General features: G+C 43.4%; 1 protein-coding gene across 12 annotated transcripts in view; it reads right to left on the bottom strand.

Moving 5' to 3' along the window:
* RGS6 (regulator of G protein signaling 6) overlaps positions 1–17,242 on the bottom strand; it is a 635,569-nt gene that overhangs the window by 98,581 nt on the left and 519,746 nt on the right. For all 12 annotated transcript variants that reach the window (XM_035260909.3, XM_035260914.3, XM_009006271.5 and 9 more), the window contains exons 6-11: positions 16,137–16,188; positions 12,027–12,091; positions 6,860–6,936; positions 4,030–4,111; positions 2,564–2,638; positions 747–845 (exon numbers count right to left, since the gene is read on the bottom strand). In XM_035260909.3, coding sequence (XP_035116800.1) covers positions 747–845; positions 2,564–2,638; positions 4,030–4,111; positions 6,860–6,936; positions 12,027–12,091; positions 16,137–16,188 — 450 coding nt within the window. The remainder of the gene's footprint in view (positions 1–746; positions 846–2,563; positions 2,639–4,029; positions 4,112–6,859; positions 6,937–12,026; positions 12,092–16,136; positions 16,189–17,242) is intronic.

Raw genomic sequence — 17,242 nt, 5'->3', positions numbered from 1 at the left:
TGAGCCACATCTGCCTCGACCTCCCAAAGTGCTGGGTTACAGGTGTGAGCCACTGTGCCCGGCCAGACAGCTTTTTTCCATACATCCGTTACCTCTTACCCACAAGATAATAAACTTGTCAAGGGCAAGCACCTAAAAGTTTACTCCTTTGCATTTTGCTCTCTAGGACCCAGCAAGGCATAATATAAATAATAGGCCCTAACGTTGCTTAATTATTAGTAAATCAGAAGGAAGTAATATAATTAGCCATTGGCTGTTGACATGGGCTCTTCATCATGAAAAAAAAAATAACATTCAACTAAGTAATATTGAAATGGCATTGGGAGTAGGGCTTTATTTATTCTTAAAATTTCCTTTCAAATCAGAGCAATAAAGTCCACCATCCTGAGCCGGTTTAGTCTGGAAGTGCATTCCAGTTTTAAGGACTGTGCGACATGAGCCCCTCCTTTCTCCAGCTCCCAGAGCGGACTGTGGGAAACCCCGCTGGCGCAGTTACCCCCAGGCCCGGGGGGACTCATTTACACCCTTTTCTAATAACTGCTGGAGGAAGTGGGTAGAGAATTCTTTCTCTCCAGCTTCCGTGGCTGGTTCTCAAACAGCACTCAAAGGTTCAAGTCACCCACAGCTGGGTTCCACTGTGGTTTTCAGGAACTCAAAGCTTGCTCAATCTTCAGAAGTGAACATTTGAAAAGGTTTTTAAACTAGCCACATCTCCTCCTGCGAGCGCGAGCAGACAATTCATTCACCTGTTTCCGGATATCCTCTTTTGTAGTTTTCCTGATTGGTTGGCTGAGTACGTGCACCGGGCTCTGTGACTGGGACTCTTCGGTCACGCCATACACGGACTGGGAGAAGAAGCAAGAATGTAGGATCATTTACCCGCAGAGTCAGAGGGTAGCTTAGGGGTCAGCTAGTTCAAAGACTCATCCAATTTCTTGAATCCAATCATGACAATAAGAGATCGGTCTCTGCTTTTATTTCTTCAATGATGAGAATGTTGTCTCTTAAGGCATCTCATCTCATCTTTGGGGTACCACTGTAACCTAAATCCTGCCTTTTATTGGGCTGAGAATAGCCTCCTTGTATCTGTGTTTCTCCGAATACAGTCCATAGACCATCTGCAAATAATCGCCTGGGTGTGCTTGGAAAAGACACATTGCTGAGTATCCCCTCGCCCCCTGGACTTACTGCACTGGAATCTTTGTGGGTGGGTTTGGGAATCTGCACTTTTATCAAATGCTCCAAATGATTCTGCGGTGAAAGGAGGTTGAAGAGCCACCGTGGAAGGGTATGCATGAAAGATCCCCTTGACATTTCTGCTGGTCAGCAGATGACCATCTGGTACAAAACTGGGATAGCGGGGTTTCAGGTTTTCCCTTTCAAGTTAAACAGTTTTCTGGCCTCAGTTTCTCCACAGGTCTGTAGCTATAGCTATGTTTAAAGCTGTTCCTGGGATTATGGACAGACTAAACACAATCTTTGCACTGGGAAAGAAACAAAACCCTGAAGTGTATGCAATGTATAGCCCAAATTCTGAAAATCAAGAAGGGCTCACATAAAGTGGATGTGACTCCACGAAATTCTGCAATATTAGAATTAGGGGGGTCTTGAAGATGAAATGAGGACATTTTAGGACTAATATTTTAAAGTATAATATAGTGGGTATTGTTATCTCAGTGAAGAACAAAATACGTAAGGAGATTGAAGAAGTTTATATGTATGTGCACGCCATGTCGTGTGTGTGTGTGTGTGTGTGTGTGTCTTTGTTTTTAAATACAAACACAAGAGAGAGCTAATTGGTCATCAGAAGAAATAGGAATGTATGAGGACACATCGCCACTCTGAAAATTAATATTATGGAGTCTGGTCATGCTCTCCTGCAATACTGTCCCTGGTGCTGTGGAGAGGGTGGGACATAGGGATTGTGGGGGGTGTGAGCATGGCACCCTCAGATATGCTGTGGCCACTACTTCTTTCAGTAAAGTGAAACACAAGTGACCACTGGGTCATTAACAATTGGGCAAGATGGTGGTTTGAGTTTGGATGATCCAGCTCTACCAAAAAAATAAAACATAAAAAGACTTTCATTTGTTTCTAACTACAAAGCTCACTTTCACTTGTGAGCTCTGCTACTTCTTGTTCCTTTTGTTTCCTCCCCTCCCTGCCACCTCCCCAGAGACACCTGCAACTTACCCTTCAGAACACCTGACCCTCTTTCAGGAAGTCCTTGGGAAGCCCCTATCCCTGCCCCCTCCAGCTGTGGCTCAGCTGCCCCTCCTGGGCTCCTCAACTGTCCCATGACTCTCCTAACACAGCATTCATGGCCCTGTTGCCTGTTGGCTTGTTTTACTCCCTGCCAGGCTGTGGGCTCCGTGAGGACCTGCCACTGTATCCTAGCACAAACACAGTGCCAAGCATGCATCGGCTGCCCAATCAATATTCACGAAATGGTTATGGTTTCAAAAGACAAAAGGTGGCAGAATAGCAAATTACTGTTTGAATAGTACTAGAACTGGGAGGGCTATTCACATCAAGAATTTTTAACTCAGCTAAGCCAGCGAACCTTTTTAACCTTTTGTGGATTCTTCAAACGTCGACATTTTCGGATATCCATTTCTGTTGTGTTCACACAGCCTGGCTGAGGAAAAAAAAAAACACATCATATAAATTACTAAGTGAAAATTATACTTCCAATTTAGCCCATGTAACACCATTAGGACCAACCTTTATCTTTTGCCATTACAGATAATGAATGATTTTTTTTTTCCATTTTGCCATAATATGTGTTCCTCTTGGAGTTCTCATACAACATAGAAGAGCTTACCTCATAATCTAAGGATGATATGTAAAGGGTATAGTGCACAGTTTCTAAGTGAAAATTAACTATTCAAGTGGCAAGACTACATCAGCAACAGCCTTTTAAAACATTTTACATGCTTAGCCATTTGGAAAAGACTCCACAATATCAGGATGAGTAGCTATTTCTTTATTTTTTGCTTTCAATCAAATTTTAAGAAGACAAATAGTTTATTCCCTTTTAGTTCCATTTCATGAGGAAAATGAAAGATTTGTTTTAATAAAGTGAAATTAGAAATACAGTCAAACCTTGTTATCTACAAATTTTACATTCGTGAATTTGCCTACTTGCTAAATGTCATTTGTAACCCCCTAATCCATAGTTGCCCCTTGAGTAGCCTGACGTGCGTGTTTCCCGCTGAAATTGAACAAGGCGACGTCCTGCCTTTTTGTTTCAGGCCTGTCTATTTAGGGCTTATTTAGTGCCCACTTTTCTGCATTTTTTTGCTTTATGTTGGTGATTTTGTTGTTTAAAATGGCCCCAAGGACAGTGCTGAAGTGCTGTCTGCTGTTCCCAAGCAAGAGGGCTCTGATGGGCCTTTGGAGGAAATAACCGTGTTAGCTAAGCTTCGTGCAGGCATGAGCAATAGTGCTGTTGGCTATGAGTTTAATGTTAATGAACCAATGATATATATGACATAAGGTATCTTTACACAGAAACACATTTAAAAGGTTATGTATTGATCGGCTGATAAAATGTTGTGGCCACAGGCCCTCAGGGACCTCGCTTGGTAGTTCCCACAGGAGTGATGTGCGCTAATTCAGTGTTTGCGAAGACTTTATAGAACGTAACTGCCATGGATAACAAGAATTAAGTGTATTTGGCAGAGAATAGTTTAAGATTTAGAGTTGAATGGCAGTGGAAATGAAAATTGTCGATTTGGGGAATGTAAACCTTTGGGGCCCAAAGGTCTTTTGGTGGAATTCTCATAGCTCCTCCATTTTCAATTCCATATTTTCATGGATGAATAATTTTTAAAAGGTGGAACTTACAGATATTCCAGAAAATTTACTGAGATTATATAACTGAATGGCAAAATCAATTCCACAAAGCGCAGTCATTTTCTTAAGAATGAGATACCTGGTGGTTAAAGACAGTCTTTTCCTTATTCAGATGAAAATGAGAAAATTAAGGACAAAAGAAATCTAGAGAACTGAGTAGAGCTTTCTCACCACAGGCCTGTGGACATCCCAAAAGGCTCGTTCTTGACTATCCAAAATTTTCCTTTCTGTCTTGTCCTTTTTCCGGTCAATCCTGAAAGAGTAAAGAGAGGAAGGAAATAAGAGGCTTTGTATTCCGTTTTTTCCCTCCAACACTTGCCCCAGCATTTGCTCCTGTTTTAGGAGCTAAGTGAACACAGGGCTTATTGGTACCTGCACAGTGCCTGCTCTCTGCAGACTGAAACAGGGGTGTGCACTTCCCTCCCAAAAACCTCAGAAATTCCACACATGGTAAGAGAACTTGTTTTAGGCTAGATTACAGATTGTCATATGGGTAATGAACATGGTGGCCTAAAGGGAAGAACAAGAATGCAGCTGTTCATCTGAAGTATTGAGATTTGGATTATTAAGAACTGATTTATCTACTGGCATGCCCCTCTCATCAAAAAGGATACTGCATATACAAATTATAAGAAGGAACAGAACCACCATCTTGCCAGTGTTTCATGTTCAAATTTGGAAGTTTACTTTAGATTTAGAATCAGTAGAAAGAACCGTCTTTAAAACGCAGCAATTATGTGTTTTATAAGTCACGTACACCGTCTGGCTTTCTTGAGGCAGTATAATGGCCCTAGAGTGAGACAAGATCCAGGAGGCAAATATCACTGGCCTTAGCTGGGGAAGGCACAAATTGCAAGAGGGAAATTGCAGGTGACAAAGACAGATTCTTATTGTTTTGATCTGCAACAACGATAAGAGGTTTTTTTCTTTTTCTTTTTCAAAAAAGCATGTATTACTTCACTTTATTTCTTCAAGTAAAAAGCAACTCAGATTAATTGCCGTGTAACTCCAGTTCTTGGCTCTCTTGGGAACACTTTAGTTTTCTGGACTGAAATAAACCCACAATCACCCTACAATTTTTGTAATAATTACTGTGTACTTAGATGGCCCACAATTATAATATAATCACAGAGTTAATAAAAAAGTTAATCGAGAAATACCATATATTTATGAAGTAACAATTTCCCCTCTGTTTATAACCTGTGATGCTGCTTGATCCTGGAAGAACAAATTAGTGTTCCTCTTTGCTCTCCAGTGGCTTCTGAGTACACAGGCACAATTCTGCGTCAGCCCAGTAGAATCCCAGTCTCCATCCCACCTACTCTCCCACCTTCAGCTCTTCAGGGCCACCCAGTGCCTGGTACCCGCCTACCCTGGGGGCTGCTGGGTGGTCAGGAGGTGGCTTGGCATCATGGGCAGGAGAAGGGCAGAAACTGCAGGGGGAGGGTTACAGCAATGGCAGTGTGCAGGCCAGTGGACCAGATGGCCTCAGGCCATTTCCAGCTGTGACCATAGCTCACACAGCCTGAGACCCAGCTCCGGGCCATGAGCTGCAACACCCCCCAGGAATGTGAGAGGATTTCTCTGAAGACCCAGGGGCTGCTCACATGCAAGTGGTACCCAGAGGAAGTGTAATCGCATTCTCCCAGCTCAGCATCCCTTTCCTGTTCCTGTCCCACTTCTCCTCTTAACCATCCTGGCTAACCTAGACACCATCCCTGGGAAGGACACAGGAGATCCAGGTCCAATCATTCTGTTTCCCAGAATTAAATGGATCTGGTTGACAACCATGGGTTTGTGGAGTGGGGAACTTATAGTATCCACTCCTCAGGCTTCCTTAGAGAGGAAGAAATGTCCACTACAACCAGGAGAAAAAAATATGGGAAAAACTCTTCTAACTTTTTTCTTCCTTTGATCTCTTACCCTTTGGGGAGAAAATGACTTAACTAATTGGTAGACTTGAAAGAAGAAACTGAGAAAGTTCAGGCTTTCCCCTCTGGGCCCCCATCTGGGTCAGCCTGAGCTCAGGATAGCTGCTCTGTGTGTGCAGGAAACTTACAGGGGTCAGCTCTGCCCTGGTGGGGTGGAGGTGGTGATGTGGAGGAGAGGAGGCCTATAGATACACACCCCTGTCCAGGAAGAGCAAGTTTAATTTGCACCTGTGGCCACAGATCCAATGTCATGCCCTGTAATCTTGCTTTTTTTTTTTTTTTTTCAGAGTTTCACTCTTATTGCCCAGGCTGGAGTGCAATGGCACGATCTTGGCTCAATGCAACCACTGCCTCCTGGGTTCAAGTGATTCTCCAGCCTCAGCCTCCCAAGTAGCTGGGATTACAGGCATGCACTACCATGCCTGGCTAATTTTGTATTTTTAGTAGAGATGAGATTTCTCCATGTTGGTCAGGCTGGTCTCGAACTCCTGACCTCAGGTGATCTGCCCACCTTGGCCTCCCAAAGTGCTGGGATTACAGACATGAGATACCATGGCCGGCCCTAATCTTGCTTTTAATTAATATAATAATCTGATATTTTGGACTCCAACTGTCTGACTTCTGTGCCTTATTTTTTTTATTGGTTCTAAACTCCTCCCCTATCAGGGAGAAGAAGACAGGGCTACTTGTCCTTCCTAAAACTCAACCTGTTTTCCTATGAAGACAAAATCTCCAGTCCAACGAGTAAAATGGGATTTCAGCCTTTGAGCACAGAAAATACCTGGAAATTTCTTAGGTAAATAGGTACACCTTCTTATAACCAGCGTTCTACCTTTGGGAGGATCTCCCTTGCCTGCGGAAACACACACTTCTGAAACTGCTTTAGAATAATATTGGTTATGAAGATGAAACTTATCCATCCTGACCTTAATTTCTACTCAGTTGGTCTCATGCCAGATTAGAAATACTAGCGCCACCTGGAAACTTCACTTTGGCAATCCCCCCTTCACACCATTTCCAAATTCCAGAGTCTTTTCCTCTCTGAAAAGGTCTCTGTTAAGTCCACCTACTTTACTTGTGCTTCTGCTTGCATAAAGATGAATTCCCACTTCCTTGCAAAGGCCCTCTGGAGTCTCGCTAAGTTTTCCTAATGAGAAATGAAAATCAACAAGAAGGCATTAATCATTGTAAATTAGCACATGGACGTCTATGTTTTTCATAAGTCAGCCATCCATTTTGGTTACTTCCGACAAAATAGCAAGACCTGCTTTGAATCCCCTGGACATGCATCCAATCTGACTTTGCACCAGACCCTGCTGTACAGAGCTGAACTATTAATACTCATTTACACACCCATTAAGTCTGAAGTCTCTATGGTTCACCAGATTCCTTTCTTCATATGTGTTTTACAAGAATGCAACTCACATAGCACTTGTTTCAAAGGTTGCTGAAAATAGGGAAAATTGTTTGTGGCTATTGGGGAATTAATGACGAGTCTTCGCCACCTGTTGGTATCTCCAGGCGCAAAACCAAGGCTGGATTTCTCAGGACTCGTCCTCCAGCAGGGAGCTGGAAAGGAGAACCAAGGGGACCTGGCTTTCATACTTTTTCTAATGTCAGGATTCAAAAGTGGCCCAGGCTGGGTGCAGTGCCTCACACCAGTAATCCCAGTACTTTGGGAGGGCAAGGCAGGTGGATCACCTGAGGTCAGGGGTTTGAGACCAGCCTGGCCAACAGGATGAATCCCCACCTCTACCAAAATTATAAAAATTAGCTGGGCGTAGTGGCAGATGCCTGTAATCCCAGCTACTTGGGAGGCTGAGGCAGGAGAATCGTTTGAACCTGGGAGGTGGGGAGGCTGCAGTGAGCCAAGATTGTGCCACTGTACTCCAACCTGAGCAACAAGAGTGAAACTCCATCTCAAAAAAAAAATTTTTTTTAAGTGGCCCAAAGGGAGTGTCTACATTTGTGATGTTGATGAAAGAAAAAGCCAAAACAGAAAGAAAGTCACTGAGGGTTGCCATTAGAGAAAAAGAAAAGTATTTTCTCTAAGTCTATAGAGTTACCTCGTGGAACATGAGGACAGACGGTGAGGAGGGGAGTCTGACAGGCGCCCTAATGGTCTCCCTAAGTCTGATGAATGCAAGGCTGGAGACCATATTATGGTATGTATTTTCATAGAGCTCCTGCCAACACTAATTGATTACCCTCATTAATGGATTATTAATATAAAAGGAGCTTCAGTTGGAGAGTACTACACATGAGCTCACAGTTACTACCCAGGCTTAGTGCACAAGTACTTCTAAAAAAACTGTCTTTCACTAGAGTGGATCGGCAACCAACAGAATGGGAAAAAATTTTCGCAGTCTACCCATCTGACAAAGGGCTGATATCCAGAATTTACAAACAACTCAAGCAGATTTACAGGAAAAAAACCAACAAGCCCATTCAAAAGTGGGCAAAGGATATGAACAGATACTTTACGAAAGAAGACATATATGAGGCCAACAATCATATGAAAAAATGCTCATCGTCACTGGTCATCAGAGAGATGCAAATCAAAACCACATTGAGATACCATCTCACGCCAGTTAGAATGGCGATCATTAAAAAATCTGGAGGCAACAGATGCTGGAGAGGATGTGGAGAAAAAGGAACACTTTTACACTGTTGGTGGGAGTGTAAATTAGTTCAACCATTGTGGAAGACAGTGTGGCGATTCCTCAAGGCCTTAGAAATAGAAATTCCATTTGACCCAGCAATCCCATTACTGGGTATATATCCAAAAGACTATAAATCGTTCTACTATAAGGACACATGTACACGAATGTTCATTGCAGCACTGTTTACAATAGCAAAGACCTGGAATCAACCCAAATGCCCATTGATAATAGACTGGATTGGAAAAATGTGGCACATATACACCATGGAATATTATGCAGCAATCAGAAATGATGAGTTCGTGTCGTTTGTAGGGACATGGATGAATCTGGAAAACATCATCCTCAGCAAACTGACACAAGAGCAGAAAATGAAACACCGCATATTCTCACTCATAGGTGGGTGATGAAATATGAGAACACATGGACACAGAAAGGGGAGTACTAAACACTGGGGTCTATTGGGGGGAAAAGGGGAGGGCCAGTGGGAGGGGGAGGTGGGGAGGGATAGCCTGGGGAGAAATGCCAAATGTGGGTGAAGGGGAGAAGAAAAGAAAAGCACACTGCCATGTGTGTACCTATGCAACTGTCTTGCATGCTCTGCTCATGTACCCCAAAACCTATAATCCAATAAAAAAATTAAAAAAAAAAACAAAAAAAACTGTCTTTCAACTCTTCCACTGCTCATAGGAAGCAAAACTGGTAATGTCTAAATGCCAATCAACTGTGACACACTTATAGTACAGAATTCTAGGCAGCCATTAAACACAATAATGTAGATTATAGTTACTGACATGGTAAGGGCCCCGAGATACCTCCAGTAGAATGACTGGGGAAAGAGAAGTAGCTGACACAATAATGTTTATGATATGATTCTAATATGTTTTGTAGAGAAAAAAATGTATGCATAGAAGAAACAGGTGGGGGAGAGTCACAGGTTATAGTCTCTCCTTTATTGTTTGAATTTTTGTTTTTGTAAAAATAATATGTAATCAAAAAATTTATTAAAAATTATTGCATTTTGGAAGCAAAATGCTTTTTTTTTTTTTGAGACGGAGTTTCGCTCTTGTTACCCAGGCTGGAGTGCAATGGTGCGATCTTGGCTCACTGCAACCTCCGCCTCCTGGGTTCAGGCAATTCTCCTGCCTCAGCCTCCTGAGTAGCTGGGATTACAGGCACGCGCCACCATGCCCAGCTAATTTTTTGTATTTTTATAGTAGAGACGGGGTTTCACCATGTTGACCAGGATGGTCTCGATCTCTTGACCTTGTGATCCACCCACCTCGGCCTCCCAAAGTGCTGGGATTACAGGCGTGAGCCACCGTGCCCAGCCAGCAAAATGCTTTTTTGGATTCAAATCATTTTTGTGCAGAATTTCAATCTGAGAGCACATCCCACTGCCACATTCTTTACAAATCCCAGGACAGAACATGAAGGGACAAGAGAAGAGACAAATCAATCAAATACAGCATGAGGTGATACTGTCTGACATCTGTGTGGGACCTTTTCTAAAACATAAAAAATATGGGGAAGAGACACACAGGAGGGAAGGGTCCCAGGCTTCTGCAGTCCGGGCCTTTCCTCTAGGTTGTGTTAAGGAAGTAACATCATCATGTCAAAGCGACTTGCACTGGGTGTACAAAGAGTCCAACAGCAGTCTTTTGAAGCGGGGGTGATGTGACTGCTGGACATTGGGGCAGACAGGGGCACGACTGGGCTCCCAGGATGTCCAGAGCACAGAACAACCAGGCCAGGGTTTATCCAGAGAGATCATAATGTTCCAACATATGATCATCCGATAATGCAAGCTTTAGCCAGGTCCTGAGGCTCTTGACAAACTGCTACAGTGTTTCCTCCTCTACTGCCCCCCGAGCCCTATTCACAGGTCCATCATGCCAGTGGGATAAAAGAGGTGAAGGGCCGTGCACAGATCCTGCTCTCCAATGGCATGCACGTTCTTACTTGGGCTGTAGAGAGGAGAGCAATGGCCCAGCTGGCTTGGTAGGCTGGGGAACATGAACCTAGGAGAGGTAAGGCCTGGCAGAGTAGGACCTCACACTTGTTTTGAAAGACCGAGACAGTGAAAGCAGGACAGTCTTTGGAGGTGGGTGGGTCTGAAGATGCTGTTAATGCAGATTATCCAGGGAAGGATTCTCTGCTGCCCTTAATGTTGCCCCTCCTCCCACAGCTGCTGGCCCTTCAGTCATTCATGGCTCAGCAGCACATCCTCTGGAAGACTTATGGGAAGAGGGAAGTGGAAGGTATATGAAAGTTCAGCCAATTTCTCCCATTCTCTGTGACCCATATAACGTTCAGTTTGAGGGAAAAAGTTAAAACAATAAAATAAAATCTATGAGTTTTCAAGTGCTTTGGTTTCTGGGCTGTGTCAAATGGGAATGGACCCAAGCTTGGTGGCGGGGCCTCTAATTTTTGCAAGGAGCCCCATCTTATGAAGGAAGATGGCAGAGGAAGGTAAGAAAGCTGGGAAGTGATACCTCATGTGACATACATCTTATTTTCTGAAATTGAATTTTACCCTCAGATTCTGCCTCTATTACTGAGCACAGGAGAGTGGGTAAAAAGATGCAAATTAAAATTTCAATTTAAGATACTATTATACAGCAAAGTTGACTTTCTTCCTTTTGTACAATTCTGTAAATTTTAACACATGTATAGATTCATACAACCATCATCACAATCAGGATACAGAACAGTTCCATCACCTTCCAAAATTCCCCGACCCCATCTGTAGCCCTTAGCAATCAGTGATCTGCTTTGTATCACAATAGTTTATTCTTTTCATGAATGTCGGGTTTCTTTCATCCAACATAATGTCTTTGGCACTCATTCAAGTGGTCATGTGTATCAATAGTTCATTCCTTTTTACTGTAGTGTAGTATTCTATTGTATGGATGTACCACAGTTAGTTTAACCATTCACCTGTAAAAGTGCATTTGGGTTGTTTTCAGCTTTTGGTTACCACAGATGAAGCTTGTATGAACATTAGTTTACAGGTTTTTGTGTGAATGAAGTGGGACTGCCTGGTTATATGGTAAATGTATGTCTAACTTTATAAGAAACTGCCAAACAATTTTCTAGAGTGGCTGTACCATTTTACATTACCACTAGCAATGAAGGAAAGTTCCAGTTGTTCTCACCATCATCCTCACCAGCACTTGGTATGATCAGTATTTTTTATTTTGGCCATTCTAATATGTATGTAATGGTTTCTCACCATGGATTTAATCTGCATTTCCTAAATGGCTAATAATGTTGAGCATCTTTTAATGAGATTATTTAGCATCCTGTGTCATCTTTAGTAAAATATCTGTTAAGTCGTTTGCCTATGTTGAGTTCTTTTTTTTTATTGTTGAGTTTTAAGAGTTATGTAAAAATACAACCTTATTGTGATGGTAAGAGAAGCTGAGAACAAAGGAGGAGAACTAGAAGATACTTCCCTTCCACTGTGTGAAGGGATCAAAAGGGAACAAAAGAAAAAACAATACAAGCCTAGACAGAGCTGCAGATGGGATTTTGCTCTCTTCTCATATGTATCCTGGAAAATAATCATACTTACTGCTTCATAATCTGCCAGTTCCAGTCTAGCTTTATTCTGCATTGTCCTCTTACAAAGATAGATGGCTGAGGGAAGAAAAGAAATGACAACATGTACAAAACCAGCATCACAGTGGAATCATAAACCCATCTGTCCATCCATTCACCCATCTATCCATCCATCCATGTATCCATCTATCCATTCATCCATTCAACCATCCATCCTTCCATCCATCCATCCATCCATCCATCCATCCATCCATCCATCCATCCATCCATCCATGCATCCATCCACCCACCCATGCATCCATCCATCCATCCATCCATCCACCCACCCATGCATCCATCCATCCATCTATCCACCTATCCACCCATACATCCACCCACCCACCCATGCATCCATCCATCCGTCTACCCACCTGCCCTTGCTATGTTCCCAGCACTGCCCTTGCTATGTACCCAGCATTGTCTTGGGAAAAATATATTTTCTAAGTGGAAACAGAAGGCTACGAAAATGTCTTTACATTCTTGATGCACTTTAAAGATGCCAAAACAGGGTAGTTTATTTCAAAATGTGGTTGATTTAAGAAAGAAACTAAAACTATTCAGCTCATAATCAAAGAGAAGACTTCGGTCCTACCTCACAAGGCTGTCAAATGAGTGGTCATTTGTTTATCTTACCTTTACATGAAGTGATTAAGGTGTATATATGTCATTAAAAAATTATTTTCTACTTACTAACTTTTCCAATGAACCAAGCAGCTGTAGTGTTCCACTGTATCTGATAAAGGGGTGTCTGATCTATCACAAAGTACTTCCTTCAGTCTCTTGGATCGCTGGCAGAATTAGGGGTAATCTCAGGCAGGAAGCTTGACATGTCACCAGCCCCACAGGGCCAGGTCTTCATTACCTTTGAGCAGTGCAGGGCAGTGGAGGTGGCAGCTGCTTTGACAATCCTGCCCTAGACGGCATTTTGCACTGGCCAAATGTAAAATCAGAGAAGGCGAACCTGGACTTGACTATGGGTTTTATGCAGGCAGTCACTCAAGAAATCTTTGGACATCCAAGATATGTCCAAATGTGACAGCAGGGTTGTGAAGTCAGGTATCATGCACAGAATGCAGAGCTGGGGCCACTCCTGATGGCCCTGAGTCACAAGGTCACACACTGAAAGCTCACTTCCCTGGCCTAAAGTCATACAACAAATCTGTTCACCACAATGAGGGAGGTGGGAGGTGGCTGTTCTTGGCATAGAACTCCCTGGGGCTTGTCTGCATGCCATAATACCTTCACCAGGGCCTGCTCTAACTTCCAGCCAACTCTACTGACCACTGGTGACAACAGCCAGCCCTACAAGAGGGCATCTGGAAGAACTGTCTTAAGCTCAGATACTGGTTTTTCCTGGATATTTAATTCCTTACTGAAAAATGTATATTTCCTTGCCCTCACACCTGGCATTGCACCCTTACCTGTGTCTCATCTCCCATGCAGATAAACCCACTGCCATCTGAAGTTCACCATGTGTCACCACTAAAAAGTGGAACATGTTTAAAAACTGTATAAAGGGAACAGATTCATGTATTATATGTGCAATTAAATTTCTTAAAAAATATTGAACTTATCGAATTTCAATGTGCTTAGGAAACTCACCCCTTTCTATACTGTCTGCCTTTATTTGTGACATCACCATTTACCTCAATCTCCTAAACTAGGGAACCTATAACTCACTTATTTCTCTGTCTTACTCATATTCTCTGATGACTTTTTAGAACAACATTTTAGCATTGGAAGTAACCTTGGCAACCATCAAGTCCAGACCCCTCATTTACAGATGGGGAAACTAAAAGCACAGAGAAGTCAAGTGATGGACCTGAGGGCTAGTGATGGAATCGGAATTAGAATTGAGGCCCAGTGCAGAGTTTCCTCTATGACATCACTGATCCATTTGCTCATTCATTCACTCATTAAAAAACGTACTGAGTGTCTCCTATGGGCCAAGTACAGTTTTAGATGCTGGAAAAATCACCATCGTAGCAGCTACTGCTTCCACTGAGCCCAGTGTCAGGGACTATCTGGCTAAATCGCAGCCCTTACTTAATCCTCCACAGCCCACTTACTAAATCCCCATACTAACCCTATAAGGTGGGTTCTGTTATTACCCTCTTCTTATAGATGGATTGATTTTTTTTCCCGAATTGGAAAAAAACCTGGGAAAGTTTGTTCATTGTTGGGTACCCACAATAGCTCCCCCAAAGTGCTGAATCCATTCTAAATGTCTCTCCTTGACTGCCCCTCCAAAGCTATTCAGCCTTCTCAATCATTTATCACATAAAACCTTTGAATACTCAAGCCAGATCCTCACACCTTTCTTCCCTGCTTCTTGCTGCCTCTTCCAGCTTGGAATGCCTGGGAGAAAAGGCTGTGACTTACTTAAATCTCCAACACAGAATCTGACAGAGTAGGGACCAGTAAATGTTTGTTGATTGGATGAAAATCTATGGGGTACTTCATCATTCCAAATCATACTACATTGAATTCTTAGCTTCAGTTTCACATCCTTCCTGGTGACAGGGCCACCTCGGTAGTAATGACATCAACCAACATCCCAGTGGCAATAATACCAACCCCACCCCATATTAACTCAGCAAACCTTACATGCATTTCATTTCTTCCTAACAAAACAACACAAGAAGACAAGTGCCACTATTCCTCTAATTTTAACATAAGGTCTCTGAGGCACAGAGAGGTTAAGTAATTTGCCAAGATCACCCAGCTAGTGGAACTGGTTGATCCTGGGGCTCACTGTGCTGGATTCTCTCTTGGTAAATACATCCTGATTTTCTAACTAAACTGCTTTGGAAATCCTGGGGAGTGCCGGTTTTTCTCTGTTTTAGAGACAGGTCTTACTCTGTGGCCCAGGCTGGAGTGCAGTGGCACAATCATAGCTCACTGCAGCCTTGAACTCCTAGGCTCAAGTGATCCTCGCATCTCAGCCTCCCGAGTCACTGGGATTACAGGCATGCACCACCATGCCCGGCCTCTGGTGAATACTTCTGCATCCTGAGCCTTGATTTCTTCCTCTGATTTGCCATAGTGGCACAGGAATTTAAAATTACTTTTCTTTAATGAGAGCCTCAAACAAACTGTTATTTCTATCCCTGTTCATGGTGCCAATTAAAATTATCAAATGAAGAAAACCTGCAGACACACAGAAATGATGCTGTTAGTACTCAGCGTCAGATGGCGCAAGCTTCAGTGAAGTACATATTTTAATCTTACTTGGACCCAGGTATCTGGTCTTACTATCCTCCCACCCGCTCCACTGCTTGAAAAAATACTGGTTTTCACTTTCACAAGGGTACACGCTACTGCCTGGAATCGAGCTATAATTATTCGAATTCCAAGCAGGGCTTTTGTGAGCAGTCTTTTCAGCCCCAGAAGCACTTGTTTTATGAGCAGTCAAATGCAGCTCTCGCTTGCAGCCAGAAGCCTTCCTGGATCCACTTATCACATCAGTTATGGTGCGGCAGTGTCAGAGGGCCCACAGTGGTGCCTGTGGATAGCCAAGCAGACAGCCCCAGGGCCTGCCCTTCTGCATGACTGACGACTGAACTCCCAACTTCACCTACTCTTTATTTTCCTAGTCCAGGGTAACTTCTGTATACCCCTACCTGGTCCCTCTCCCTTTTCCCCTAAATTGCAACTATCAAGAACACCAAAAGGTTCTTAGTAAGTTTTGACAAGTCTGTGAGAACAGAAAGGGCCAGGAGGAGGTAGCCCCTTGATCCAGCCCTCCCTGAAGTCCTATCCCTAGAAAGAACAATTAAAAGTCACCATCCCATAGTGTTGCTGTGGGATCCTGGTTCTCCATAGGCCCTAGATGAACATTTTGACCACCCTTGATAAGATTTTTCTTCCCTCTCCTGCTTCCCCTCCAAGGACTACATCTTTCAGTGAGCTGGGCCCTCCTCTGTTACGTGGAACAGGACGTTTGTTATATAGCAACAATATGAGAAAGGACTAAGCAGAGAGGACCCTCCTCCCCATGTACCACAGTTGCCCGGACACCAAGCATTTGTCTTCTGCACACCCGGAAGTGACACACAGTGTGGGCTGTGGCTTCAGTTCTCACCATAGTCAGTGTTTTCAGGTTCCCAGCAGTTTGAAGGCCAGAAGTACGGAGCCTGCAAAGAAGCATGGGTGTCAGGGCTCAGAGGCGTGCCATGCTGCTCTTCCCTCCCACACCCAGGGAGGAGCCTCCCGCTCTCCCCCATCTCCTTGCTGGTGCTACCCTGCAATGCTCTCCTTTTTGCTAATGCAGCTGAGGTGAGTCAACATTTTAATCTAAGCATTGAGAGGCAAAATCTAAGGCAAGCAAAACAAATGCAAAATTGAGAAGTTTTGTTCACAGGGGAATATATTCCTATCCTGAGACAATAGAAGTCTAACTGCAAAAGCCAACCTGGCACAACGTACTGGGGACCTAAGCCCAAGTTCCTTTTCTCCCTTTAACCTAGTCCGAAGAACTCTTTTCCCAAACACTTTTGTTTTACTCAAGCCCCTATCCTCTGCCCTCATTCCCTCTAGGGAAGGATCTGGGAGAAGGGATGCCAGATGGGTGGGGAGGATGATTAGGCAGCAAATAGAAACTTGAATCTGGGAAGGTGGCATGAGACAGTAGAAAGATCAAGGTCTGTGCTAACAGGCTCACTTAGGTTCATAAGGCTGCCTCCTGCATTTACTAAACGCCACTTTAATTCTTTGAGCACTTCAGCTTTCTCATCTGTAAAATGGGTGATATTTACCCACTAAAGTGTGCTCTTCAGAATAAACGAGGAAATCTATACAAAGTGTCTGCCATGGTCTGAACGTCTGTGTCCTCTTCAAATTCATATGTTGAAATCCTAATCCCCAAGGTGATGGTATTGGGAGGTGGGGCCTTTGAAGCCCTCACAGATGAGATGAGTGCCCTTATAAAAGATCTTGGGCACCTTGATCTTGGACTTGCCAGCCTCCAGAACCATGGGAAGCACCTTGTTGTTGTTTATAAGATACCCAGTTTATGGTATTTCACTGCAGCAGCATGAATGGACTAAGACAGTACCCAGGGAATGGTAGGCTCTCAATGACAGCCTTTTACTATTCTTCAAGTGGGTCACCCAATCACCCAGTCAAAAGTTCTCTTGGCTTTCCCAGAGCTGATGAGGAGTGAGGGTTTCTCCCTCAAATATCCCTTCG

This window comes from Callithrix jacchus, chromosome 8, assembly GCF_049354715.1.
Source record: "Callithrix jacchus isolate 240 chromosome 8, calJac240_pri, whole genome shotgun sequence".
In the NCBI taxonomy this organism is placed as follows: Eukaryota; Metazoa; Chordata; class Mammalia; order Primates; family Cebidae; genus Callithrix; species Callithrix jacchus.
The sequence above is the reverse complement of the archived record's forward strand: the minus strand, read 5'-3'. Positions and strand labels throughout refer to the sequence as shown.